Genomic DNA, 26,814 nt, shown 5'->3' on the forward strand with positions numbered 1-26,814 from the left:
ATCTGTATTTCCATTGCCGGCTGTATTTGTTAAATACATTCCTCTTCAAATGTTTTTGTCTTTCTTGCAGAGCCAGCACATCATAAGGTAAAGACATTTCCCAAATAAAAAAGATCTAAACTCATTTAGGACTAAAACCAAGGGCCAGAATTGTAGATGTGTCCCAATGGAAAGGCTGGCTTGAGAGGAGTGAGTTGATGCCCCCAGTAATGAAAGTCACACAAAAATGAATAAGGCTATATTTTTGTAACGAAGGATGGGAAAAGCAAACATTTATGAATGAGGACTGAATAGATGAGCATAAGGGTTCCTTTTTGTTTAAAATAGCTTCATTTGCTCCGCACAGATGGTTTGGGGTGTTGTTTCTCCCCAAGGGTGCATCTACACTGCACTGTAACTCAAAATAAGATATGCAATTTGAGCTACGCAAATTGCATATCTTATTTTGATGCTATTTTGAAATAGCTTTTTTCGTTAAAGCGCTATTCCAAAATGTCCCTTACTCGTAGAATGAGGTATATAGGGATGTTGGAATAGCAAGCCTGAAATAACAGGTTTGCTTGTGAAGACACAAGATAGCTATTTTGGTATACTCTGGTATCCCGAAATAGCCTTGCAATGTAGACATACCCTAAGAGTGCACACGGTGGGGCTAGCATGATTAGGACTCACCTGGTCAGAAGACCCAAAGGTTTAAAGGTTCAAAAAAGAGCTAGATATATTCAAAGCTAGGTTAGGTCCATCAATGGCTATGAGCCAGAATGGGTAGGAATGGTATCCCTAGCCTCTGTGTGTGTGAAAATGGGTGGGAGAGGGATCACATGATGGTTACCTATTCCGTTCACTCCCTCTGGGGCATCTGGCATTGGCCATTGTTGGAAGACAGTATACTGAGCTAGATGGACCTTTGGTCTGACACAGTGTGGCCGTTGTTATGTTCTTACGATTTGTGTGCAAATCTCTTCCATGGTGATTGTATGGCTACATAATAACAGTGGATAGGTAGTTGCCACTACTCCAAACTGGGGAATCTTCTATTCAGATACACACACACCCCCTTCTCCCTTGAGCCACATCTCTGGAAGTTTTCTGATAGTTACATCCTTTTTATTTGCAGTTCTTATTCATATACAAATGCATCCACATTCTGAGTCCTCACACAGAATTAGAAACAGAGGCAATTAAATAGAAACAAGAAGTCAGGTTGCTTTTTTAGTATTTATTGGCACCTATTTTCTCAATCAGAAGGTGGGAATTTCAGAAGAGCTCATTGGAAAAAAAATGGAGAAAAAATGTGATTGGGTGTCTTAACAGTCTAAGACCTCATCTACACAACCATGGACCATTGTTATGCAACGCCAGCTACGTGAATGTAGTTGAAGTTGATGTACTTAGATCTACTTACCTGCACTGCAGCAAGTCAATAGTAGATGAATCCCGTCAACTCCGCCTACACTCTTCATTCCGGTGGAGTACCGAAGTCGACGGGAGAGAGCTCGGTGGTCTATTTATCGCATCAAGCTGCAATTAATCGACCCCTGCTGGATTGATCACTGCCTGTTGATCCAGCAGGTAATGTTGCCATGCCCTTAAAATCCCAAACAGAAGCAATGAAACTGCAACCAGATCCAATGCTATGGCTCTGGGTGATCCCAGTCCAATCCCTCGGATACCACTGAGAGAGAGAAAGCATGAACAAGGGGAGTCGCACTGGAAAATGGTGGCTGGGAAGCTATCACCATAAAGCACCAAGAGTGCTTTGTAATCGAAGCTAAAGCACATGTCCAGCCATGACTTTCAACCAGTAGACACATTTGCCCTCCTGCGTTTCCCAGGCAGGTGCTGCAAAGCGGCATTAATTGGCTCAGTCGGGGCTGTGGAGCGGTGATCCGATAGCCTGTGACAGCCCTTTTAGCCAACTTTGAAATCGATAAAACCAAGTTGCAGGAGTTTCATGTTTTATTAGCATCTAGGCCCAACCTCGTGTCTAGCAGAGAATGATGTAAAAGAATGGAAATGAGATTACCCACGATTTGCATTTTAACTGCTAATTTAGCAAAGAAAACCACAGCAGGAGGCATGTGTGTTCCACACAAAATCATACAAAAGTCTCTCTTTATTAAATATACATTATTTACAGTTTGACTTTCTTCTGTACAACAGTAACCATAGAAAACAAAAGAAGCTAAGGCTAAATTGTTGTTGTTTTAATCCCATACAGTGTAGTAAGACATGTTACATGGTCTACAAAACTGACGTGGACCGAGGCAACGTCCTGTGGGATTCCCTTCAGAAAACCAGACAGTGGAAGGAAAAGCTAGACCTCCATTTTGTTTTGTTTTTTTACTGTAACTGAGAGACTCTTGCGCTACCTGGTTTGCCTCGCTATTTCATCTACCACCCTTTCAAAGGATTTTAGAGTAGCACAACATAAAACAAATGAGAAGATGTCCTTATGTGGAAAAGGCAGTTTGTGTTACTTCTAAAGAGTATATAATGGATTTTTACGGGAGGGATTGCGGCTTTTCTTGCTCGGGGACTGTGTTTAGTGGACTGCGTGGCTTTGCTTTATATAGAGAGTGGAATTCACCTCAGTGCAGTGAGGGCCTGATCCCAAAACCCGTTAAGTCAACAGAAAGACTTCCATCATGATGGGGGGGGGGGTGTATGTGTCTGTGAGAGAGAGAGAATTTCCAGGCCCCTGGGGGGTGGAGGGGTAGCGCCTCAACCCAGGAAGGGGCAGAGCCTCAGGTTGAAAGAATGGGACTGAAGACAACCAATGCTCGGCATCCCCCAGACCACACTGAGTTCCCCACCAATTCTTAATACCGCCCTGCTCCCCCACAGTAATGGGAAGGGTGCAAGAATATCTGTCAGCACTGCTATGGTAGCTGGAAGCCCTGGGGCCTTGAGAATTTCCGGGCTTTGGGGCAAGTAGCTCCCCCTCCCCCCATCAGCAGGCCTGCATAGTTATCAAGGGAGTGTGAATCAGGCTATGAACCTCCCTGGGATCCTGAAGGCAACTTCAACTCGCAGCAAGGGCTTCTAAGTTTTGTAAAAGGCCCCTGTCGTTCCCGAAGAAGAGGTGTGCACTGAACCCAGCTAGCACTGGCTGGCACCGAGGACTGGAAAGTTCCACCTTGGATTTACAGACAACAGGTCTGCCTTGCTGTAGGTGATGGGAGGCTACGTTACAGGCCACAAGGCTCTCTGGTGGAACACCGTGGCCCTGGGAGGGATTGCACATGGATCTTCCCCAGTATGTTCCCGCCAAAAGTTTCCAGACAGGAAGCAGGTATGAAGTGTGGTGATATTCAGACATGACAGACTACATTAATATTTCCCTTCAAGACTCTCCCAGGCAGTTACTTGTGGTGGAGTACTGGAAGCAAACAAGCCTAACTCGTCTTCTCTCCAAAGGTTCACAGGCTCATGTTGGATTTCTGCTTAACCTACTGTGTGGCAAGCTCTCCAAGGAGCTGTGGACTTCCTGCCTCTCAATCTGAGCTCCGAAGACACAGGGCCACTTCTGTACATGACAGGGGAGGCCGATATCGGTAGCAATGACAAAGCACGGTGAGAAAATATTTTCTTGCAAGGACACAAGAGGAAGCAGGAACTTAGACGTGGCACACGGATGTGAGTACGCATTTCCTCAGGGAAGAGGAATGTTGGTTGCCGCTTTCAAGTGGAATGGCCTTTGGGGTCAAGTGCCATCCATAAGCCAATAACGAGCATTGTGGGGAAAGAGCTGCCATTAGCATATTAATAGCTACACTCCTACGGTAAAATGCTATCGCCCCCTCCCCCATGGGAGATGAGACTGTATGTAAAGACTAGCTCCCGGAGCTCCTAGGCTGCGTCTACACTGGCATGATTTTCCGGAAATGCTTTTAACGGAAAAGTTTTCCGTTAAAAGCATTTTCGGAAAAGCGCGTCTAGATTGGCAGGACGCTTTTCCGCAAAAGCACTTTTTGTGGAAAAGCGTCCGTGGCCAATCTAGACGCGCTTTTCCACAAAAAATCCCCGATCGCCTTTTTCGCGATTGGGGATTTTTTGCGGAAAACAAATCTCTGCTGTCTACACTGGCCCTTTTGCGCAAAAATTTTTCAAAAAAAGACTTTTGCCTGAACGGGAGCAGCATAGTATTTCTGCAAAAGCACTGACAATCTTACATGAGATCGGCAGTGCTTTTGCGGAAATTCAAGCAGCCAGTGTAGACAGTTGGCAAGTTTTTCCACAAAAGCAGATGAGTTTGCGGAAAAACTTGCCAGTCTAGACACAGCCCTATTGTATTGCAGTGTCTTTTTAGACTTCTAGCGCCTTTGGTTGGCAGGGGAGGGGCATGGAAACAGACCTTCCTCTGGTGTAATCCGCAGCGCTCCACTGACTTCGGTGGAGAGCCATTGATTTCGAGCAGTCGAGGCCAGGGACCACATTTTTTTCTTAGTGCCTTGTGGTGTACAGAGTCCATGGCAAATCTGCATCATTAGAATATTGGTCTTTGCTAACTTTTGACTCCTTTCCCAACCCCTAAACCATTCTTCCCACATGCCAAGGAAAAAATAGAGAGATCGCGAACAGAGAGGGTTGGCGTTGAAGCAACCTGCGGCCTTAACCCTTCCTTTACTCTGTCTTTTTTCCTGTTTTGAGTCTGCAAAGAGACCACAAGCAAACGACTAGCTTACAAATTACAATAGTTCACCAGTGTGTCCCCCCCTCCCGCCCTTAGAATAACTTAGTGCAAAAGATCACACAAGTAAGGTAGTAATACACTGAAATAGTTCAAAATCCTTGAGGCATGGCTCAAAAGGAACAACAGAAGCAAACAAAATAGCATTCAGGCTAAACATGCCTTGCCCCTGAAATAAAATTATCTTTAGAAGTTCACAAAGAAAACATACACAGCAGGGCCTCATGGATTTCCATGAGACATCAAGGACTTATCAGTGATTGAAGAAAAAAGCCGCAAAGCCCAGAACTCAATTAAAGAAATAATTGTTTTAAGTCTTGTGGCTGTGAAATAACTGGCTTTAGGAAAGGGAATAAGAACAAAGGGCGTGATGCAACACCCAGCAAAGTCAATAGGAAGTCTCCTATGGAAGCTGGATCAGGTTGGAAAGGGATTTAACTGCCCCGCTTGCCTTGTATGATAGGAAAGCATTGCAAAGCTATGAAATAGCACTTGTGTTTAGGAGCCTAGTAAGGGCTCAGCTTTCACCTGGGCATCGTTTGTCGTCTGCAAAAAGAATAACCAGTTTGTACCTATGAATGCTTTGCACAGCATAACAACAACTCTCAGAAGCAGTAGACGAATGCCATCTACATTGGACATTTTGTTCTAGGTATCAGCTTGTGTGATCGTTTAAAAAGATGAAGAAGTGGGTTGTGCCCACGAAAGCGCACGATACCATCTGTATTTTTTTTTGTCTGTGACTGAACAAAATTAAAAAACAAATAGTCTTGTACCACCTTAGAGACGAACCCAGCTACCCTCTGAAACATGTGTGATTTTGACAGCACTAAGATAGTAGCTTTAAAAGAAGGCCAGATTCTGCTCCTGGTTACACTAGTGCAAATCCAGAGTAACTCAGCTGATTTCACTGGATTTACTGCACATTTACTTTGGTAAGAGAGCAGATTTGGGGCCAAATAGGTCTTTTGATGCCACAAGGGATGAAAAAAGAAACTAAAAGGTGTCCAATGAAGGCAGTTTACAAAGTGCTTCCAAAAACTAAAAGTCTGGTCCAGCTGCCAATTAAATTAATGTCCAAACTCCAATTGACTTCAACAGGAAAAGGATTGAGCCGGTTAGGTTAGGCAGCTAAGTCATACTGTATCAGCTGTTGTACTAGCCCGTGTGTGTGAAACATTGCACACTATTTAACAAAAGCATCAATTAAAGGATTAAACCAATAGTTAAACCCTTCCCGTTGGAGATGTCACTATCACTGTACACTAGGCATTTGCATAACCTGGGCAGCACTATTCTGTAAAGATTGACAGTTTCAACAAGCACACAAGGCCTGATAAGAGTGATCTAACTTAGGCGTTGCTAGCTTGCAGGGTGTGTGTGTGTGTGTGTGTGTGTGTGTGTGTTGAAAGTCTTTTTTTTTTAAAAGAAACACAAAAAGCTTTAGGAGCCTTTAGTTTTATTTCAAAATGGGAGCGAGGATCAGCTCTTCAATGACACTTGAAATCAATGGGAATGAAATGCCTCGCCTGTTTAGGTGCCTAAAAATGCCACTAAGGCACCTAAACCTGCTTAGGCACTTTTGAAAATCCCATTAATTTAATACTTACTTCTTAAGTGCCTAAATGCCTTTGAGAATTTAGCCCCAAGGCGTATAGGAGCCATGGTAGCTTCTCAGAGCTACATTTCAGTTGATTTCAATGGCCCTTGTGAAAACCCCTCTGGGCACCTATCCAAATCTTTAAACTCCTGAAGCGCTTTGAAAATCTGACCCTCAGACCCACCTGAAAAGTGACTTTGCTATAACCTCTCAGAAGTGCCCAAGTCACTTGGTGACCTGACTGCTGTACCTTTGTGGCACACACCTGACATGGGAATTGGAGTAAGGATTTCAGGACCTGACTAAAACACTTCAAAATGGGGGATGAGCTCAGTTAGTACGTGAGGCTACAGCTATAGGATGAGGTAGGGGTATGACTCCCCTGCTCACATACAAGTGGCCCCACAAGCTCTCTGGGAGCTAGTATGGATATAAACAGCAGTGTAGCCTCGCTAGCACAGGTAATGGTAGTGTAAGCATAATGCCGACAGGCAGAACTGAACCTGGGACCTCTGAGGCTTAGTGCATAAGCCAGCGGGCTCTCACTTAAGGCTGTAGAGCAAACTCATTCTCTCTCTCTGTAAGCGGTCTGAGTGCCACTCCATGGGACAGTGAGACACACCCCGTAGGTGTGTGGATTACATACACATAGCTGAGCCAGGCTGACTGCCTCCTGCTCCAATAACAAATCCAGATGGAGACTCAAGTTGAGAAGTATGTTAAAGAGAATGCACTGAAGGACAGATCCAGTACTCCAATCCTGTTCCTATAGAAGTCAACTCAAGTTTTCATCACGGCTTCAATAAAAGCAAGAACAGCACAAGAGTGGACTGACATTTTCTGGACTTTGTTTTCTGGGTTGAAAATTGAGCTTTTTTCCAAAAATGATACTTTTTTGGAAACATTTCAATAGCATCAGAATTGTCCATACACTCACTTGAGCTACTGTAATAGAGTTAGCTAGCAAACAAAAAATATTGCAAAAAAAATTGTTTTCCCACTGGGGGCTTGGTAAGTGACAAAAAAAAAAAAAAAAAAGATTTAGAGAACAATTTTGGTGAAGAAAAGTGAAAGTAAATTGGGATAAATGGAAAGTGGATCTGTTTTGAATCCTGCAAAATGGCATGAACATTGAAATTTTGAATTTTCCCCAACAAAATATTTTCCCATTTTTGACCAGTCCCAGTGAGTATATTAATAAACAGATAGTGGGTGCATAACAGAAAGCAGATCCAAACCAATAAAAAAGAAAAATTAGCTGGATTGTTTGCTTCCTACATTTAATGCAGCATGTTCTCATTTTCCAGGATGCTAATTTTTACTTTCCATTATTTTTTCTTTGCAAGAATATAATGGGCTAGTTTATAATTTTGAGTATAATATGCATACAAAATTTGTTAACTCATCTAAGCAGGTTCTTATTAGTTTGAATAACTATGTGTTTATGTCCAATATAGCTGTATGTATAGACAATTGTATCTATCCTTGTGTATGACCCCTACACTCACCGGAGCCTGACTAAATTTTCCTGACACTTTGTTAATCTTACCTCACGTGCCCTGTAGAAAGATGTTTAATAATGGTGATTAAAAAATTCCTTTAATTTACCCATTGAAAGAGTTACCCCGGGTGAGTATAATTTTGCCTCATGGAGTGTGACACTTGAAGTATTTGAGTAATTTCACTGAAATTAATGCAACTGTTCACATGCTTAAAATTCAACATGTACTGAAGTGGTTTGCTAGATTGGGAATTCTACTTGTGTTGTGGGAACCCCAGATGCAGCACTGCGGCTGTATGACCTCCATGAGGGAATACCCATAGCTACACCCACTTCTCATGCACGTACCTATCCAGAGCTATATATCGGGCCACCAACACTATTCCAAATACAAATATCTAACTAGCTACTGCCACAGTCATGCACTGCTACTCTGCCTTGCAGGTGTTCCTAGCCAAAATTTGCAGGTATCTGATGACTTGCATTAAGAACAGCCATACAGGGTCAGACCAAAGGTCCATCTAGCCCAGTAACTTGTCTTCTGACAGTGGCCACTGCCAGGTGCCCCTGATGGAATGACAAGAAGAGATAATCATCAAGTGATCCATCTCCTGTCATCCATTCCCAGCTTGTGACAAACAGAGGCTAAGGACACCATTCCTACCTATCCTGGCTAATAGCCAGTAATGAACCTATCCTCCATTAATTTATCCAGCTCTTTTTAAAACCCTGTTAAAGTCCTGGCTTTCACAACATCCTCTGGCAAGGAGTTCCACAGGTGGACTGTGTGTTGTGTGAAGAAAAACTTCTTTTTGTTTGTTTTAAATCTGCTACACCTATTCATTTCATGTGGTGACCTCTAACTCTTGTGTTATGGGAACAGGTAAATAACTTTTCCTTATTTACTTTCTCCACACCAGGCATGATTTTATAGACCTCTGTCACATCTCCCCTTAGTCATCTCTTTTCCAAGCTGAGAAGTCCCAGTCTTTTTAATCTCGTCTCGTATGGCAGCTGTTCCTTACCCCTAATCATTTTTGTCACCCTTTTTTGACCTTTTTCCAATGCCAAGGTATCTTTTTTGAGATGTGGTGAGCAGTATTCAAGACGTGGGCGTCCCATGGATTTACACAGAGACAGTAAGAGAGAGCATAAGGCAGAGACTCTCTCTTTGTTAATGATTCCCAACTTTCTGCTTGCTTTTTTGCCTGCCGCTGCCTCACAGTCCCCAGCAGCGGCAGGAGAAGCCGAGAAAGTTGGCCCCACTGCTGTGCTCTCCCAGCTGCACTGCTCCGGTGGTGGGGGCTGCACTGCAGATGGAGCAAAGCCGCGGGCCCGCCTTGCTCTACTTCCACTGCTGGTGAGTGCGGCGGGAGGCGGGCAGACCTCTGCTGTCAGTGCTGGCCCCACTAGCCCCAGGACCGCCTTGATTGGAGGAGGATACGGGGCAGAGGTGGAGCAAGGGGAGAGAAGAGGTGGGAGAGGGTGGAGAAAGGAGGCGGAGCAGGGTTGGGGAGAGGCGGGGCCTGAGTGGAGAAGAATTGGGTAGGCTGCGCGGGTAGGGTCATGTGACCAGTTGCCTTTGAGCAAGGGAATTAATAGCACCTTGTTAGTGAGAGCATTTCAAATGGGATAACCATGCTGAAAATAACGAAGAGAAAGTTGCAAAGAGGGAAATGACTATTTGTTCCTACGTAGGTTTGTTTCCCTGCCCTCCCATTGTAATATGAAAAGCAGAACAGCTTTCTCTAGGGAAGAAACTATTTCCTGAGGCTCTCATTAGATGCATTCCGTGCTGTACCTTTCCCTATCTTCCTGCTAATGAGTCCATCGTTAGGAGTCCTGGCATGCCAAGGCAGGCTCACATCACCAAATGCCTCTCAAACAGGAGACGCGTTAGCTTCTGGCTGGCAGCCAGGAGCTGTTTCTACAAACAGGAAGCTCCATCGCTTCATTCATTCATTTTTAAGAGCAATTTAATAACATTCTTGGGGGTTTTTTATATGAATGAGCAGATTTTGGATCTCGTGTTTACGGTGGGACTGGTTTGTCGTCTTCTTTTGTTTGTTTTTAATTTGCCACAGTCACTTAAGGATTTGACCTCAGCACCTGATCCTTCTCTACATGATGTTAGTATACATATGCTGCACGGCTAATGTTTCAGACAAATCATCAGAGAAATATACAGAGCACTTAAGTCCCACAAACCTCTTAAAACCCTTTCAGATTTAAGGTACTATGTTCCATGCTTCATCTAGAATTACTCTACAGTATCTTGGTCCTAAATAGCCAGACTTACTAGACGGAGGTACACAAGTTGCGCTGGAACAAATTTTGTCCAATGCTGTTTTCCTGTATTTTAAAAAAAATATTTGCAAGCCTAAAAGTTACAGTAAAAGGATTGCAGGATGGGGGAAGATGCTCAAGGAGAGAGAAAATAATAATTGTAACTTCTTGCCAGATTCCCAGCAGGTGAAAACTCATGTAACTCCATTTTTATGGCAAATTATGTCAACCGAGGATCTAGCTGATTCTTTATGTTTGGTGTAAATGCATTTTATAATAAACCAGGCGTTTTGGTCTCATTCTTCCCTGCTACTCTGTCTCACAAGCTGTGATGCTACTTATTTAGATACAGTATTTCACCTCTAGTTTATATAGAGCAGATACAGAGCAGTGAGCTAAAAGACTCCAGAAAACAATAGAAGACTTGAGAAATCCTGGAACTTAATAGGCAACCATGCAAGTTGGTGAATTTATTCTGTCCAGGGTAGAAGAGCAGGTCAGTTGAGATGCCGATGTAAATGTGGCAGGTTTTGGTGAAGGGAATGAGGCATTGTACTGGTGGCCAGCCTCAACGGTGCAGGGCCGTCTCCTTCCGAAAGATTAAAAGCTTGCAAATGGATGGGTACGAAAAGAAAAACAGGCCGGGGATTGGGAGGAGAGTAAGAAGGAATCCCACAGTCCATCAGATGAAATACTCCCGTTTGCACTCACTCACTGTGTTCTGTAAGTCAATGTCCGTTTTAAAGGAACTGTCAAGGCGGTCGGGGTAGTCCTTCTCCTTCGTCTGGCTGCTTCGGTGCGTCTGTTTGTGCTGGTAGAGGAATCTGCTCATGATGGCCACAATGCAGAGGATGATGAATATTACGACAGCTATGACCCCTGGGAAAAAGGAAGCGAAAGTAAGAACAGGAAGTGAAAAGAGAGACACAGATTTTGCCAGGGGAGGTCTGGGCTCAGACCTCTAGCTGTGCCTCCCAGGGTACATCTACCAGTGGTACTGGAGTAGTCATTGGAGTGGGGTGCTGAGCTGCTCCCCAGTTATCAGCCCCTAGAGCCGGGGCTGACAACGGGGACCCCACATGCAGAGCCAGCAGCTGGGACCCTGGGGCTGGTGATGGAATCCCCAGGTACAGAACCAGCAGCCAGGCAGGATCTGTGGCTGAGCAGGGCCTGGGGCCTGCAGCTGGGACCCTCCACATGGGGCTGGCTGCTGCGTTCCTGGGGCTGGTAGCAAAGCCCCGATAGCTGGCAGCCAAACAGGACTCCAGCTAGCAGTGGAGCATCTAGGCAGGGCCTAGCAATTGGGACTTCAGGTGTTTGATCCGGGGAATGAGGCCAGCCGCTGGGATCCTGAGCACCAGGGGTGGGGTACCAGGCGCAAAACCTGGGGGTGCTGTAGCACCCACCGCACCGCTACTTCCCATGCTTACACAACAAAGAACAACTCACTGCTGGTCCTTGCCAGTCAGCTGGGGCTTTCTACCCGGCACGAGGGAGGATCCAGCTCCCTTGCTCGGATTCCTCAAAGTGCTCAACATTGGCCTAATTCTGCTAGCCTCAAGCTCATTGGCACCCATGGGGGCAAGGGAGGCCAGTGCTGAATGCCTTTGAAAATTCTCTTCCCTCCTGCCTTCACATCTTCCCTTTCTGCCAAACTTTCTTCGCCAGGAGCGCTCTCCTCAATTGAACTTGGGTAAACCTTGTGGGAACGTGGCCCACAGAGTCTAGGTATTACTCAAAGCAGCCCACCTGAAAGCAACACACAGCTGGGATAAAGGGGATTGTTCAGGGAATATGGACAACCATCCGTGATGGTGCGGGCACCACTTTTGAATTAACAGTTGCCTTGGCTTATGGGATTTTCCCTGGGACCCGAGGAATCCCATTGCACATACCGCACTGAGCTTAGAGAATTCCAAGGACAGATTAGACTGGAACACTTCATTACATGAGCCTGTAGAAGTGTGGTCTTTGCACATAGCATTCACAGCTAAGCCATGTATCAGACAGATGCAGTCCATGTGCTGAAAAACTTAAGTCTTCTAAAAATGCACAAGAGCATCTGTTTTCCTATGTGTTTAGGGAGCATGTAAGACAGTGTTTCTTAAACTTTTTAAGGCCAAGGAACACCAAACAATATTTTTTTTTATGAGGAACAGCAAGGATTTTTTTGTTGAGCAAGAAAATAAAAAGGTCACCTGCCCCTTTAAGGGTGGCCATTTTGAATTCTGTTGTTTTCCTGAGCACACCAGTGTGCCGCGGAACACAGTTTAAGAAACACTGATGTAGGATTATAGGTCATGACTAGGAGATTGGGATGCTGCCATAACATTATTAACATTAATAATAAATGCAGCATTTCCAGCCTCATAATGCCCTGTGCTAGAGGAGAGCAGAAGATGAGGAAAGGGAGCTATGGAGCGCAAATATCCTATGAATTTGTTTTCTGGGGGAATAAAAATATTTTCGGATTGCATCATTCAAAAGAAAAAGAAGAAAAATATTACCTCCGATGACGGCTGAATCACTTCTGATTGCATTGGTGAGGGGTTCCCGCTCATCCGTCTTCCCAAAGGGATCTGCAGTTGATTAAATACAGAATAGCTGTTGTCCACTGGCAACATGCGGACCTTGCTTCAGCACTTGGAATGATGTTATCTACCCATGTCTGCTATCAAAATATGTGGCTTGGGGATTAGAGAATTTGATCAAAGAGGAGCCCTCTTCAAAACACAGGACTCAGGTGCCATCAGAGACAAAGCCATGAAACCACAAATGCACGAGGAGACAAAATGGGTAAAAACCAGTACCCTCTCATCCTACCACAATGCCTCTGTTGACAACGGTAGGGACAATGGTACAATTCCAAGACTAAACAAAGGCGGAAGCATCTGGAAAGTGAGAAAACTAATAAAAGGTGTAGAGATTGGTTCTCTCCATCAGACTGAACCCAGTGTCAGAGAGGCAGAGGGGTGGCCTGTTGGAAAGGATCCCCCTCTCCAAGGCAGAAAAATGGTAGAACCCCAAGGCCACTCTTCCAAGTGGGATGCATTGCAAATTGGACATGTTCTGATCTTCCCCTCTCAGCTGCTACAGATCCTTCACGTTTCAGTTTCCATTCCCCCATTTCTGCTCTGAGTCTGCTCTGATTATCGTACGTAGGATGTGCCCGATTATTTCTGTGGCACAGCAAGCTTCGCTTAGCACTGAGGACACCGGATATAGGAGTTTGGTTCTAACCTATAACTCTTGGGAACCCTCTAGAAGCTTCAAACACTCTCCAGGGTTCACAAAGCCTTTGCCATAGTTCAGCCCAACCAAAATGGGAATCAAACACCTTGCGCTTTGGTAGCTTCAAATCCAGATTATGGGTCAAGCTCTGAATGGAACAATAGTAAATTACACTCTCCCTGCCTGTCCCAGATCATGGAATCAGAATCATAAGGCTGGAAGAGACCTCAGGAGGTCATCAAGTCCAACCCCCCTGCTCAAAGTAGGACCAATCCCAACTAAATCATCCCAGCCAGGGCTCTGTCATAAAAACCTCTAGGGATGGATATTCCTCCACCTCCCTAGGGAACCCATCCCAGTGCTTCCCCATCCTCCTAGGGAGATAGTTTTTCCTAATAGCCAACCGAGACCTTCCCTACTACAATTTGAGACCATTGCTCCTCATTCTACCATCTGCCACCACTGAGAACAGCCTCTCTGCATCCTCTTAAGAACCCCCCTTCAGGAAGTTGAAGGCTGCTGTCCAATTCCCCCTCACTCTTCTCTTTTGCAGACTAAATAAGCCCAAATCCCTCAGCGTCTCCTTGTAGGTCATGTGCTCCAGCAAATCATTATTGCCGCCCTCTTCTGGACTTTCGCCAAAGCGTCCATCTCCTTTCTGTAATGGGGAATCCAGACCTGGATGCACTACTCCAGATATGGTCTCTATCTATCTCCAGCTCTGCGTCTGAACCATGCAGTCAGTCTGTATCATCACAGGAAGGCTTTCATCTCAGCTCAGCCATTCCTCTCTTTGGTTTCTGTCTGTGGTAGCACAAAACTGCTGTTCTCCCTTTTATGCGCCTCCGGGTTATAACACACAGGCCTGTTTGGGGCGCTGGAACTGACAGGCTCAGAAACAACTTTTATGTCATTGGCAGGCTATTCTTTTCAATGGTGAGAATGGAAGCCTTTGGAAGAGATGCAAAATGCTACGATGATATTATTATTGAACATTTTTGCTTTTCTGCTGACTCAGCAGCCTCTTAGCACCTCCTTGTTAAGTGGGATGTTTTCCTTCAGAGAAACAAGCATATTTTTGGGTTGGCCTGGGCTGAATTTTTATCTTTGCTTTGCACACTTTGTATTTACAAAGTGCTTGATTCTTCTTTGCTCATAGTTTGGGTAGAAATTTACATTCATGCAAAGTGAGTGATAAGGGATACCATGTATACCAACTTTCACTGATGTAAATGGCTACAGAAAGTACAGGCCATAGAGAATCTGGCCCGGTAGGTTTTGAGGCTGAAGAAGTACATTTCCTGGAACTGGAAGGGACCATTTTTCCTACTGTCCAACCTAAACCTCCCTTGCTGCAATTTAAGCCCATTGCTTCTTGTCCTAAAAAGGAAGAGCTGAGCCAGAGCTTGTATTGGCTGGGAATGCAGTCATAGAAGTGGCTTTGACCTCCATGGTATTGCTGACATAAATAAAGTTTCACCAGGGAAAATCGTACGCTCCCCAGGTGGGATCCATAGCAGTTTTTTGGCAAGTGGTCTTTTTCCACTGCTTGGAGATTGGGCACCTTTGTGAAGAAATGCTCAGGTACAAGCAAATCTTTTGACATGCCAACTCGTTTCACCTCAGAAAAGCTTAGCAGGTATAAACTGACTAGTTTCCACCCCTGAGGATCTGCTCCTATGGCTTGGACAGAAACTTCTGACTAGTGTCAGATGTTACTTGCTGAGATTGCATAAAGAACCACAAAGCACAGACAAGACTTTTGAGCCACATGTCCGTTGTGTAAAATGTTGGCCATAAATACTATTAAAGGGTCTACTCCTTGACCGAAAATTACCTGAAGCACAAGCACTTTTAAAAAATCCAAAGTAAGTGCTGGTGACTTAAGGGTAACTCCTCCTATAATTTAATCAGAATGCAGGTCGACAGACCTCGAAGCTTCTGTGAATTATGTTTCACCCAAGAAATATAGTCAGAATACGGGGCAACAAGGTGTTTGTTGCAAAGAAGCAGATGGTAAGTGACAGAAGAACCTTCCCCTGGGAGATCATGGTAAATCCTGCAGCCAAGGAGGAAAAGCATTGTCTTCTACGTGATTTGAATAGGACATTCGTTCCTTTTAGCTACGACCCTTGTGATGATGGCATGAAGACAAGTGGTCCCAAAGGACACCTCAGCAAAAGGAAAACATAAAAATGTCACATGACTTCCACAGGTTAAACCTCTCTAGTCCAGCACCCTCAGGACCTGACAGGTGCTGAACCAGAGAATGTGCCGAACCATGGGAGGTCAAGCAGTATTACCAACACTTTCACTGCTTACTGAGCTCTGAGAAGACATTTAGGGGCAAATTAGAGCTAAATCACAGCACAGAACACTGAGAGCCAGGCCTGGTGGCTGCAAACAAACTTTACGGGACCACGGGAAACTTGTTCACACCCATGATAAATGGACATCTGGCTAGCTAAAAATCACCCCAGACCATGGATGTTGCTGGACTAGAGAGTGCCGGACCAGAGAAGTTCAACATAGGCAAGCAAAATGTTTTGGTCCAATATCTGTTTTATGAAAGTATTTGGGATATAGAATTTAAATATACAAGGTCCCGATCTTCCACTGGCAGCTGAGTAATGACTACTAATAAATATTTTCTGAATGCTTTTTTAATACACAGTAAAAGCACCAATATCTGGCTCCTAGTTAACCAGAAAGCTCAATTAACCAGCATTTCTGATATCTTCCAATGCAAATCTTCAATGGAGTAACGGGGACACGCAACAGGTTACCTCGCATTCTATTTGTAGGCAAAAGAGGCAGAAGACAAACAAGCAAGCTGATTTGGGGGATTTCCTCAAAAAAGCAGCTTCCAGGGTCAGTCACAGGGTCATTGCACATTCAACCCAATCTCTTACACCTACATCTATAAGGATAATTGATGTTGACAGTGATGGCCCTGTGACACTGCAAGATCCCAAAGTGCCTTCAGAATCTAAGGAAGATTAAGTTATGTTCAGGACAGTTTGGGTACGTCTACACTACATGCCTCTGTCGGCAGAGGCATGTAGATTTGTTTGTTCGACAAAGGTAAATGAAGCTGCGATTTAAATGATCGCGGCTTCATTTACATTTACATGGCTGCCGCGCTGAGCCGACAAACAGCTGATCAGCTGTTTGTCGGCTCGCCGCTAGTCTGGACGTTCCCTCTGTCGACATCAAAGCCCTTTGTCGGCAGCCCCGGTAAACCTCATTCCACAAGGAATAACGGGGCTGCCGACAAAGGGCTTTGATGTCGACAGGTGGAACGTCCAGACTAGCGGCGAGCCGACAAACAGCTGATCAGCTGTTTGTCGGCTCAGCGCGGCAGCCATGTAAATGTAAATGAAGCTGCGATCATTTAAATCGCGGCTTCATTTACCTTTGCCTACAACCCAAATCTACATGCCTCTGCTGACAGAGGCATGTAGTGTAGACACAGCCTTTTAGTCTTCACTATATTTTTAGTGATCTGGATATACGCCATACGCTGCCCATAGTGCTATCTGGTGTCATAAGATAACCTACTGTATAGGAAACTCTATGGCTACGGCCACACTGCCAGTTTTGCTAGCAGTGAGTATGCAAATGAAGCACAGATTAGCATATTGCCATGCTTCATTTACATAATTTATTCAAGGCATATTTGCTGAAAATAAAGTACTGTGAATGTTTTCTTTTTGTGCAAAAAACCCTTTTCCTGACAGATCCTTATGCTCCAAAAAAGGAGGTTTACCGATCTGGCGGGAAAAGGGGTTTTTGCACAAAAAGAAAACGCCCAAATTATTTTTTATTCTGCAAAAACCGTTTGCACAAAAATACTGTGCATAAATTATGCAAATGAGGTGCAGCGATAGGCTAATCCACACCTCATTTGCATACTAACTGCCAGCAAAACCAGCCGTGTAGACGTAGCCTACATGTACAGGCAGTCCCCGGGTTACGTACAAGATAGGGACTGTAGGTTTGTTCTTAAGTTGAATTTGTATGTAAGTCGGAACTGGTACGTATTGAAGGGCAAACTCTAGCCAAACATTTCTCCAGAGCTCAGTTTTATTCTCCCACACCTCACTTCCCTCAGTCCTTTATTCTCAAACTGAGGTATCTGCTGAGAAAAGCTGCTCCGCGTCTCCCTAGTCTGCTGGGGGAGCGCTAGCTTTGCATCTCCCTGGTCTGCTGGGGGGAAGCAGCTAGTGAGGGGTTGCCTCATCCCGTTTGTAAGTAGGGATCTGATGTAAGTCGGATCCATGTAACCCGGGGACTGCCTGTATACACCTAAGTGCTTCAAGGAATCCACCACTCTGCAGTGCATTATTACTACTGGGTTGATAAGTTTCTCTACACTATTTTATACTCTTTTTTTATTATACTCTATTCTACTTCATTGGAAATTGGTATTCCTTTGGTAAAGTATAATATTGCTGGAATATTCACTGATACAGCACCCCCCATTCTCCCATTATGCTAAATATCAGAGCTTTGACTATAGTAGGATATTTGCAATATTTTAATATACTATAAACATCCTGGCAAAGTATCAGGGTGCCATCAATGTGCAGTCAGAGTGGCAATTAGCAAATGTGCTACCACATAAGAGACACTGATTTATGGAGTATTACAAACTATTATCATCATCACGGGAAGTTACTTCTCCCCTCAGATTTCCCCAATAAGAAATTATGCACATGCATAAATCAGCCATGGCTGAGTGGAATTTGTTCAAAAGTAGTGTGCTAAGAAACCTTCCTGAAGATCTAACAAACATCCCACATTTGAAGGAAAGTGCTTTGATATTTCTCAACACTGAAAGCTTTTTTTAAATTTTTTTTTTTTTTTTAAACACACACATTCACAGCAGGAGACCTGGACAGGTATCTTTGCTCTATCAAAGGCTTAGAAAACTGACACACACATGTTCAGCAGTCTGAAATTTGTTTTTTGTTCTCAGATATGCAGAGATGAGACATCATGAATTGATCAGCTGAGACATGCATAATAAAACTGGGGATTAATCCTTGACTCTGCCCTTCTGTGATTATTTCTTAAAATATTGTCTCCCTCTTCCAGCCTGTGTGTGTGTTGTACGTGTGTGTTTATCAATTACCAGGAAAAAGTGTGACCGTATTTTAAAGCAAAAAATAAGCAGGAATAATATTGAGCTTTCTACAGGACTCTGCTTAGCGATATCTGAGTGCTCACCTTAACATTGCTTTACATCAAGTTAATTGCAAGATTTAAATATGAAAGTCGAAATCCTTCCTTGTTGTGTCAGACATTAGAGTTGTGACTCACTCTTTGAGACTTAGATTTTATCCTAAAACATCCCCTTTTTGACATTAAAGGTTGGCCTGGGATAAATGACAGCAAAATTAAAGCCCCAGAGGATGGACAGCTGTGTGTAAATGTGCATGTGCGTGCATGCACATCAGGGGTGGCTCGTGACTATAGGCTGACTTGGCCATCACCAGGACACCACCTTCAACGGGGCATGATGATGATGTCACCCCATTGATGGCCGTGCAGGTGGGGATGCCGATCGTGCATTCTGCCTGGGGTGCCAGCTGCCGCAGCCCGCCTCAGGCCGCTCCTGACACACACACACACACACACACACACACACACACACACACACACAGAAATCCTAAACCAATAATCATTAACAAGCCATGTTTCTTCATTTAAAAAACAAAGCACAGATGAATTGGAATCCATCCCTTACAGGGAGAGCAAGCATAATGCTTTCTCTCTACACAAAATGCTTATACAGATTGAACCTCTCTAGTCTGACATGATTTGAGTTAGCTGGGTGTCCACTTATCATAGGTGTGGCCAACGTTCCTGCAGTCCCATAGAGTTTGTTGACAGTCACCAGTCTTGGCTCTCAGGCAGTGTCTAGACTGCATTCCTTTTCCATAAAAGGGATGCAAATTAGACACATCGCAATTGCAAATGAAGCGGGGATTTAAATCCCCCCTGCTTCATTTGCATAAACATGGCTGCCTCTTAAAATAAGGAATAAGGGATCTTTTGGAAAAGGCTTTATTTTCCGAAAGATCCGCGTCTAGACTGGCGCTTTTTCTGGCAAAGCTCCGAGCCAGAAAAAAGCGGCAGCCATGTTTATGCAAATGAAGCGGGGGGGATTTAAATCCCCGCTTCATTTGCAATTGCGATGTGTCTAATTTGCATCCCTTTTACGGAAAAGGAATGCAGTCTAGACACTGCCTCAGTGTTCTGCGCTGTTATTTGTCTCCAATTTACCCCTAAATGTCTAAGGGTGTGTCTACACAGCAAAGTTATTTCAGAATAACGGCTGTTATTCCAAAATAACTATGCAAGCATCTACACAGCCATTCCATTATTTTAAAATAATTTTGAAATAGCAGACGGCTTATTCCAACTTCTGTAAGCCTCCTTCTACAAGGAATAGCGCCTATTCCGAAACAGCTATTTTGAAATCAGACGTGTGTGGACACTCCACTGCTGTTATTTCAAAATAGCCCCTCACCGGGGCCATTCTAAGTTATTCCTCCTAGGGCTCTAAATCGAGGTAGCACGTCCACACTGGGGAAGCCTGCCTTGGACTAGTTTTGAGGCTTCCCTGCAGTGTAAATGTGCTATTTCAAAATAAGCTATTTCAGAGTAACTATTCTGGAATAGCTTATTCCGAAATAACTGTGTAGTGTAGACGTCACCTAAGAGTCTAGTAGGCAGTGGAAGTGTTGGTCATGCTGCTAGACAATACTGACCTCCTGTGGTTCGGCAAATTCTCTGGTCGAAAGGGACTGGGGCAAGCCAAATGTCAAGGAAATGGCTTTGTAGAAAACATTGGAAGCTTTATTAATTAGCCAACAGATTAAGTGAATTCATAGTGCAGGGGATTAAAAAAAAATCCCACAACCCTTGCATTGTATTTTTCCTTTCTGGTTATTAAGATCTCTGCCACATCTGCCAGCAACAACAGCAACTTATGTCCCTCTGCCTGCGGTAACCAGCTGCTCTTTGGGTTCTCCCCTCCTCCCTCCCCAGCCCTGGCAGGCTGCTCTACGTATGCAAACCACTTAACGGTCCCAGGGGGCGAGTTCATGATTGCGGAGGAAAATGAACTGCTTCGGCTCATCAGCGAGCACCATTCCTGTTGTGCCTTTGCTTAACGCAGAGCAAACGGTGCAGGGATTCACCGAAGGACACACCCGTGCGTGTCCACTGGCCAGAGGACAATGACAGTTACTCTGGTGGGATTTCTCAGGCTTCATGGCCTTTGCTGCTCACTCTCTGGCAGCGGCGGAGGCAGACTGGGACACCGGGGAGGGCTCAGATGGGAGGGCGGGGGCAGGGGCCATCTGGACCAATACTGCAGACCCACAGAGGGTGATAGATGCTCTGGCCAGGGCCCCTGGTAAAACAGAGGGGTGAAGAAAATGGCACCTCTCCTGTGCTGCCCCCACTGCAGCCAGGGAGTGGGGTTGGGGTAATGGGGCTTCCCCAGCTCCAGTGGGGGCGAGAGGGGCCGGCCATGGGGACTTGTCCTACCCTGCCAGCCCAGGGATCCCAACAGGCTCAGGCTGGGGGTGGAGGGTGGAGGGTGGAAGGGAGAGGGGCTTGCAAGCCCCCATGCTCCAATGGCATTCCCAGGCAAGGGCTGAGTTAGGAACAAAGCTGAGGACGGGCCTGGAGGAGAAACGAGCGGGCCACCGCCCAAGCAGGCCTACCCGTGGCGACACCATTGTTATGTGGCGTACGGGACAGTTGTGTTCTATGCAACACCTGACCAGGGTTTTGTTTTCCTTTGAAATTTCCAGCACTGGAGTCGTGATACCAGACTTCACAGACTGCCTGCAAGCTCCTGAGGTCGTTTGGATCCGGCCTTTGCAACTCACACTTTACTCTCCTATCATGACACGTTCCTGTGGGCATTTTTCAGGCAACACAGGATCCTAATCAGTTGTTTAGGTTCAAGCCCTAATTATTGCCTTTCAGTGGATGTGTAATAGGCATTACCCGTACATCCCTATCACTTGGGGGTTGATGGCTTCCCAGTCATCTTGCTTCCAGTATCACGGTTTCCATGACAGCAGGAAGGGAGGGAGCAAACCCCATGCTGGTCTCTGAAACACAGACAGGACCTACCTGATGAAGAATATACTGAGGTGACAGTGTTCACATCAGCCTCGGCTATGTATCCACAACTCGATTCGGCCAAGGAGCCTTTGACAGTGACGGGGGCAATGCTGGGATGGCGCAAGGCGGCCTTCAGCGGAGCTATGTGATTATACTGGACAGAGGACAGGCATCCGATAAAGCCATTTGAGCTCGCCTTCAGGACTTCAGAATCTAGCCCCAGACTATCTGCAACACACAAGACAATCAGAAAGGAGTTTTAAATGTTCCCTTTTGCATGTTGATTACAAAATCCCAACTCTTTGCCAGCTTACGTGGCTTTATCCACCCATTCATCACGTTCTCCCCCAATCACCTCCAACTTCCAATATGTAGGACATCATATCAACAATTAAAGACACACATCTACCATGCTACTTAAGAGTGAATTGATTTGGTGTATAAATAAATAGCCTGTTGTTCTCCCTCCCCTCACCAGATTCTTGTTGAATAGTGATAGAGATGCAGCCCTGTTAGTCTGGTGTAGCTGAAACAAAAGACAGAACTATGTAGCACTTTAAAGACTAACAAGATGGTTTATTAGGTGATGAGCTTTCGTGAGCCAAACCCACATATTGATCTGAGGAAGTGGGTCTGGCCCACAAAAGCTCATCACCTAATAAACCATCTTGTTAGTCTTTAAGGTGCTACATAGTTCTGTCTTTTGTTTCAGATTCTTGTTGTTTGTCTGGAAAGCACCTGTGCGCTACTATAAATCATAGCCTATCAGGGACTGCCAGTAACATACTAAACACAACGACTGACTTTAGACCCTGGTGTTACAGCCCACAGGAGATTACAGTATCACGTGTGATGACTGGAGAATAGGAGGGACCAAGATGCACCAGTGCTCAACGCCCCTTCAATGTCAGAAAATTAATTAGGTGAGGAATGGCCAGATGAGTGTGGCAACTATATGCTGCTGAGGAAGGAAAAAAAGAAGAAAAGAGAAACCTCGACTTCATGGTCCAACTGACCTGGGTGAAAATTCCTCCCTAACCCCACCTCTGACAATTTATTATAGTAACACTGATTATGTTTAAGCCTGAGGTAAGAGTAATTGGTCAGCAAGTTCAAGCTCACAGAATCGGAGCGGTCAGAGATGAACAAGTCAGAGTAGATCATCTACTCTATCTGTTGCTGACGTGACAGTGCTGCTCAGTGATTAGGTACTTCATATAGTTTAACGTTCAATGGCTCACGTAAATGGACTTTCCAGTTGACTTTTGGAGAGTCTTCCACAGTCTGCTAGACCTATAGATTTACTTATTTCTATGGCCCTGTGCGGAGGAGTCTTCCTTGGCTTGACGTACGTCTGGCTAAGAAGTCCAGGCCCTGATAAAGTCTGGTGCTGGGAAGCGCACAGGTGGGCCTCAGGATAAAACATGTGGAAATGTAACTCCTTGCCCTCGATTATCGGGTAAGACCTGATCGTAAATCGTTAACAAAATGCGGAAATGGATAAGCGTGATCATGAATAACAAGCAGGCTCAGATTTCCAGAATTATTTCGCTACGGCTTGCAGGAATAGGAGGTGACGTGATGGGCAAACCTTGTATTTCTCAAAAGTGGCTAGCCGCAAAAGAGGTACACAACTTAAGATAATGGCGTCAATTAGGGTCCGAATAAATGAACTAAAGTAAAGGGGGCCAGCTCATGAGGGACTGATAGAATAGGGAAGTACGTAGGGCTAGGACAATATGTGACAATGAGGGGTATAAGCAACCAAGTCTCGCTTTGCTATAAAATGAGCTTTTGCAAATATCTGTTTGGGAGGTAGGAAGCAGGGTAGACCTACAGACCCTGCTCATTAGAACTAGAAGAAACAACCTTTTCATCCGGCCATGCAGCGCAATATGTCTTGATGCGTGGGAATCAAGAGACCGCGAACCTTCTGTCTGGAGCACTGTTAGGGGCAACGAGTGAATGGTAAGTGAACTAAGTTTAATATTGTAATAACTAGCTTGTAATAGGAATTAGGGTAAGAGAGTGTATTATATCTTGTGCTCTATTCATAGTTATTGCATTGATCTGTACTATAATAATGCTTATAGTGCTTGAAAAATATATGGGGGATTGTGTTAACTATTTAATGCTTGCTAATTATTGCCTTGCTTATGTCCATTGTATTGGCTGTAGGATTTGCAAAACTTTTTGGATTGCTGTAATTGCTTAGGCTTCATAACAAATAAGGAAGTGGTTAAGTCTCTCTCTCTCTCTGGAGCATTCTGATTTCCCTCGGATCTAAAAATACACTGAACCACATGACACCCTGTCACCATGGTATGAAACTTAGGCCATGTCTATATTTACTATGCTGGAGAGCGATCTTTTGGTGTGTGATTCAGCTGGTCTAGTAAGGACTCTCTAAATCAAACACTGAGGGTGCGCCCTGTTGATGCCGGCACTCCTCGATTTATGAGTTAGGCAAATTGATGGGAGCATTTGCTGCCTTTAGCCACCCAGTGTGGAGATGGTGCCATGTTTAACTCAAGCTATGTCAACTCCAGCTATGGTACTTACATTTATTTATTTAATTTATTGATTGATTTAATTTATTATTTGCCAACCTTCTGGGTGTAGCATATATCTGGCCTTAAGTATCTACAAACAGAGACATCAATTGCAATCTTTTCCTCTGTCTGCAGGAGAAATAGCTTAATTTTTGTATGTGGAATGGGGTGGTCGGGTACATGTACCTTTAAGCCCTACTAGGGGAAATAAACTCCAAAGGCATGTTTTACATTTAGTTTTGAATGCAGCAACACCTGATGCTTGTGAAATAAACTTTCTAGGAATTGAAATTCACACTGCTAAGAGCTCTGTGTCTTGCTATGTACATCTTGTGCCAATATAAAGAGAAAACAAAATAAAAAAGCCTAACTGAATGTGAGATCAGTGATCATTCAAGGTGTGAAAGCTTTTCTAGGGGTAATGTTAAAAACATGTTGTTTACAGAATTGCAAAACGGAGGTGCCTAGCTGCCTTTTTTGTTTATAGCTCTTCATGTGGTAGGAAAATGTCCCTTAGAAAAAAAGGTCATTCTGATTATCCATCATACATATTTTCCCCTGTCCACATAAAATAATTTTTTAGCTCGTCCAAAAAACTGCCAGAATTAGAGGTTGGTTCTCTGCCCTCACGCAGGCGCACACAACAGTTTACTGTTCAGATTTCAACATCTTCTGGATTATATAGGGCTTGATCCAAAACTCAGTGAAGTTTATGGGAGCTGTATGAGGCCCACAAAGCTTTGGTTATAAGCTTTGAGGGGAAAAAACCCATATCCACCACCCTATATACCAATGATAACAATATGGCATGCACATTGACTTGACATTAAAATATGAGATGACATCTCAGCGCCTGTCAAAGTTTGTACCAGTAAGGACTTTCAAAGACTACTGCTGAAACTGGTGAATAGAAAATTGGTGATCCCTCTCACGTACCCTGGTATTTTATGCTCTGGAAGGAGGGTTGCAGGGCCGTCCTTAGGCATACGCAGAGTACGCAGCTGTGTAGGGCACCAGAATTTCTGGGGCATCGCTCTGCCAGCCGGCCGGGAAGCAATGAGCAGGCAACAGCAGGGTCCTAGAGAGAGCTCAATGCGCTGCCTGCAGGCGGCAGCACAGTCTGAGGGAGGGGATTGGCTGCTGTGGTCTGTTGGGAGGGGAGGTGAGGGGTGGGGGACAGAACTCACCTGTGTGGCAGTCTCTTAAGGTGAGGCAGGCTGGCTGGACGGCTCTGTGGCAGTATCCTTACCTTACTTCTCCCCGTCCCCCATGGAGCATGCCCCTTCCCCTGCGGAGCACCCCTCACTCTCCCCTCCCCTCCAGCAGGGCTGGGTTGGGTTGGGTGAGGTGCTGGAGGGGAGGGGGGATGAGCTGGCTGTGTGCCAGGCGGGAGCTGAGCTGCGCACGTGGAGGCTGCACCAGTAGGATTATCAGGTAAAGCACCCTCCAAAATGGACACACTTGATAGAGTGATGGGAAGCAGAGCGGGAGGCTATGGGGCTGGCCTGGCCTGATGGAAGGGGGGCGGGAAACAGAGCTGGGGGGGTGGAGGGGTGCAGCAATGCTGGCCTGGGGAGATCAGAAAGAGGAACAGGCCGGTGGGAAGCAGAGCTGGGGTGGAGGCCGCGGGGGGGACTGAACAGATGGAAGGGGGGGCAGGAAGCAGAGCTGGGGGGCGGTGCAGCATGCAGGGGGGCTGGCCGGAGTAGGACTGACCCCAGCACTTGCAGATACCGGGGCACTGCCTGTCCCGCTCAGGCTCCCAGAGACGCAGGAGTGAGGAGGCGGCTTTCCCTCCTCCTCCCTCTCTTTGGGTGGAGATATTATTATGCAGGTTGTGATTACATATATATGTGCCTATGAGTGTATCTGGATCTTTAAGTGGTAATTTTTTGGGGGGGGGAAGAGAGTGGAGAGGGGGGGAGGTTACAAAATAAAAGAAAAATGTACGTGTTTTATTTATATGATAGAATTTTTCAAAAATGAAGGGGAAAAGCCTAAAAGGAAGTTTGTATTAATATCAGAAGGAAAGTGATTATAACATCTGTGGCGTAGTGGGGGGGAGGGGCTGTCTGCTCTGTGACCGGGGTCCCCCTGCGCTGTGATGGGAGATTCTCACTGACTCTCCCAAATGTGGATTAATCCAGACACCCAGCCTCAGCCTCACAGGGAGGGAGAAAAAGGAAGGAAGGCAGAGACCAGCACCTGGCTGGGGGGCAGGGCTGGGAGAGAGTCTGAGTTTCTGTTTGGAATCACGGAGGAGGCAGCCTAAGTAAAGGGGGGCTGGGATTTAAGGGCCCAGCCTCCCCCATCTCAAGGGGGGCTGAGGCATCCTAGGCCTGACCCTGTAACCGGATGACATCTGTGCTGTGCTGCATCCTGGAAAAGCAATAAACTCCCTCTGTTCTACTGGCTGGTGGAGTCTGCACATGCCACTACGGGGGTGCAGGAGGCGGGGGAACCCTGATGCGCCGTCACAACATCAGCTATAATTTTTTTTGGTGGACATTATTTGCAAGTTTTCTGTCTTTTGCTAGAATAAAAAAGGGTGGGGGTAGAGGAGTGAGGTCAGGGGGCTGGGAGAGTTGGGAAACTCAGGGCAGGGGTGGAAGGGTGCTATAGTGAAGGCAGGAGGTAGGGGGCTAAGGGCACAGAGTTTGGTGCGGGACATTAGAGTTGGAGTATAAGGTTGCAGGGCTGGAGTCAGGGCAGAGATATGGGGGACTCTTGGTAAGATGTGTGGGTGTAGATAAATCCCTGTAATATTATCACTCATAACTTTTTATTCAGATCTTGTCCT

The 26,814-nt window shown here is 45.3% G+C and overlaps 1 protein-coding gene across 1 annotated transcript in view; it reads right to left on the reverse strand.

Moving 5' to 3' along the window:
- Positions 1–2,084: 2,084 nt before the first annotated feature.
- The window catches only part of CNTNAP5 (contactin associated protein family member 5), a 464,970-nt gene continuing 440,240 nt past the window's right edge, over positions 2,085–26,814 (reverse strand). The window contains exons 22-24 of the mRNA XM_075933060.2: positions 21,472–21,690; positions 12,588–12,659; positions 2,085–10,959 (exon numbers count right to left, since the gene is read on the reverse strand). Of these exons, the coding sequence (XP_075789175.2) occupies positions 10,763–10,959; positions 12,588–12,659; positions 21,472–21,690 (488 nt within the window). The 3' untranslated portion in view covers positions 2,085–10,762. The remainder of the gene's footprint in view (positions 10,960–12,587; positions 12,660–21,471; positions 21,691–26,814) is intronic.

The sequence above is a fragment of the Pelodiscus sinensis genome, chromosome 7 (genome assembly GCF_052426305.1).
Source record: "Pelodiscus sinensis isolate ZL-2025 chromosome 7, ASM5242630v1, whole genome shotgun sequence".
Classification (NCBI taxonomy): domain Eukaryota; kingdom Metazoa; phylum Chordata; order Testudines; family Trionychidae; genus Pelodiscus; species Pelodiscus sinensis.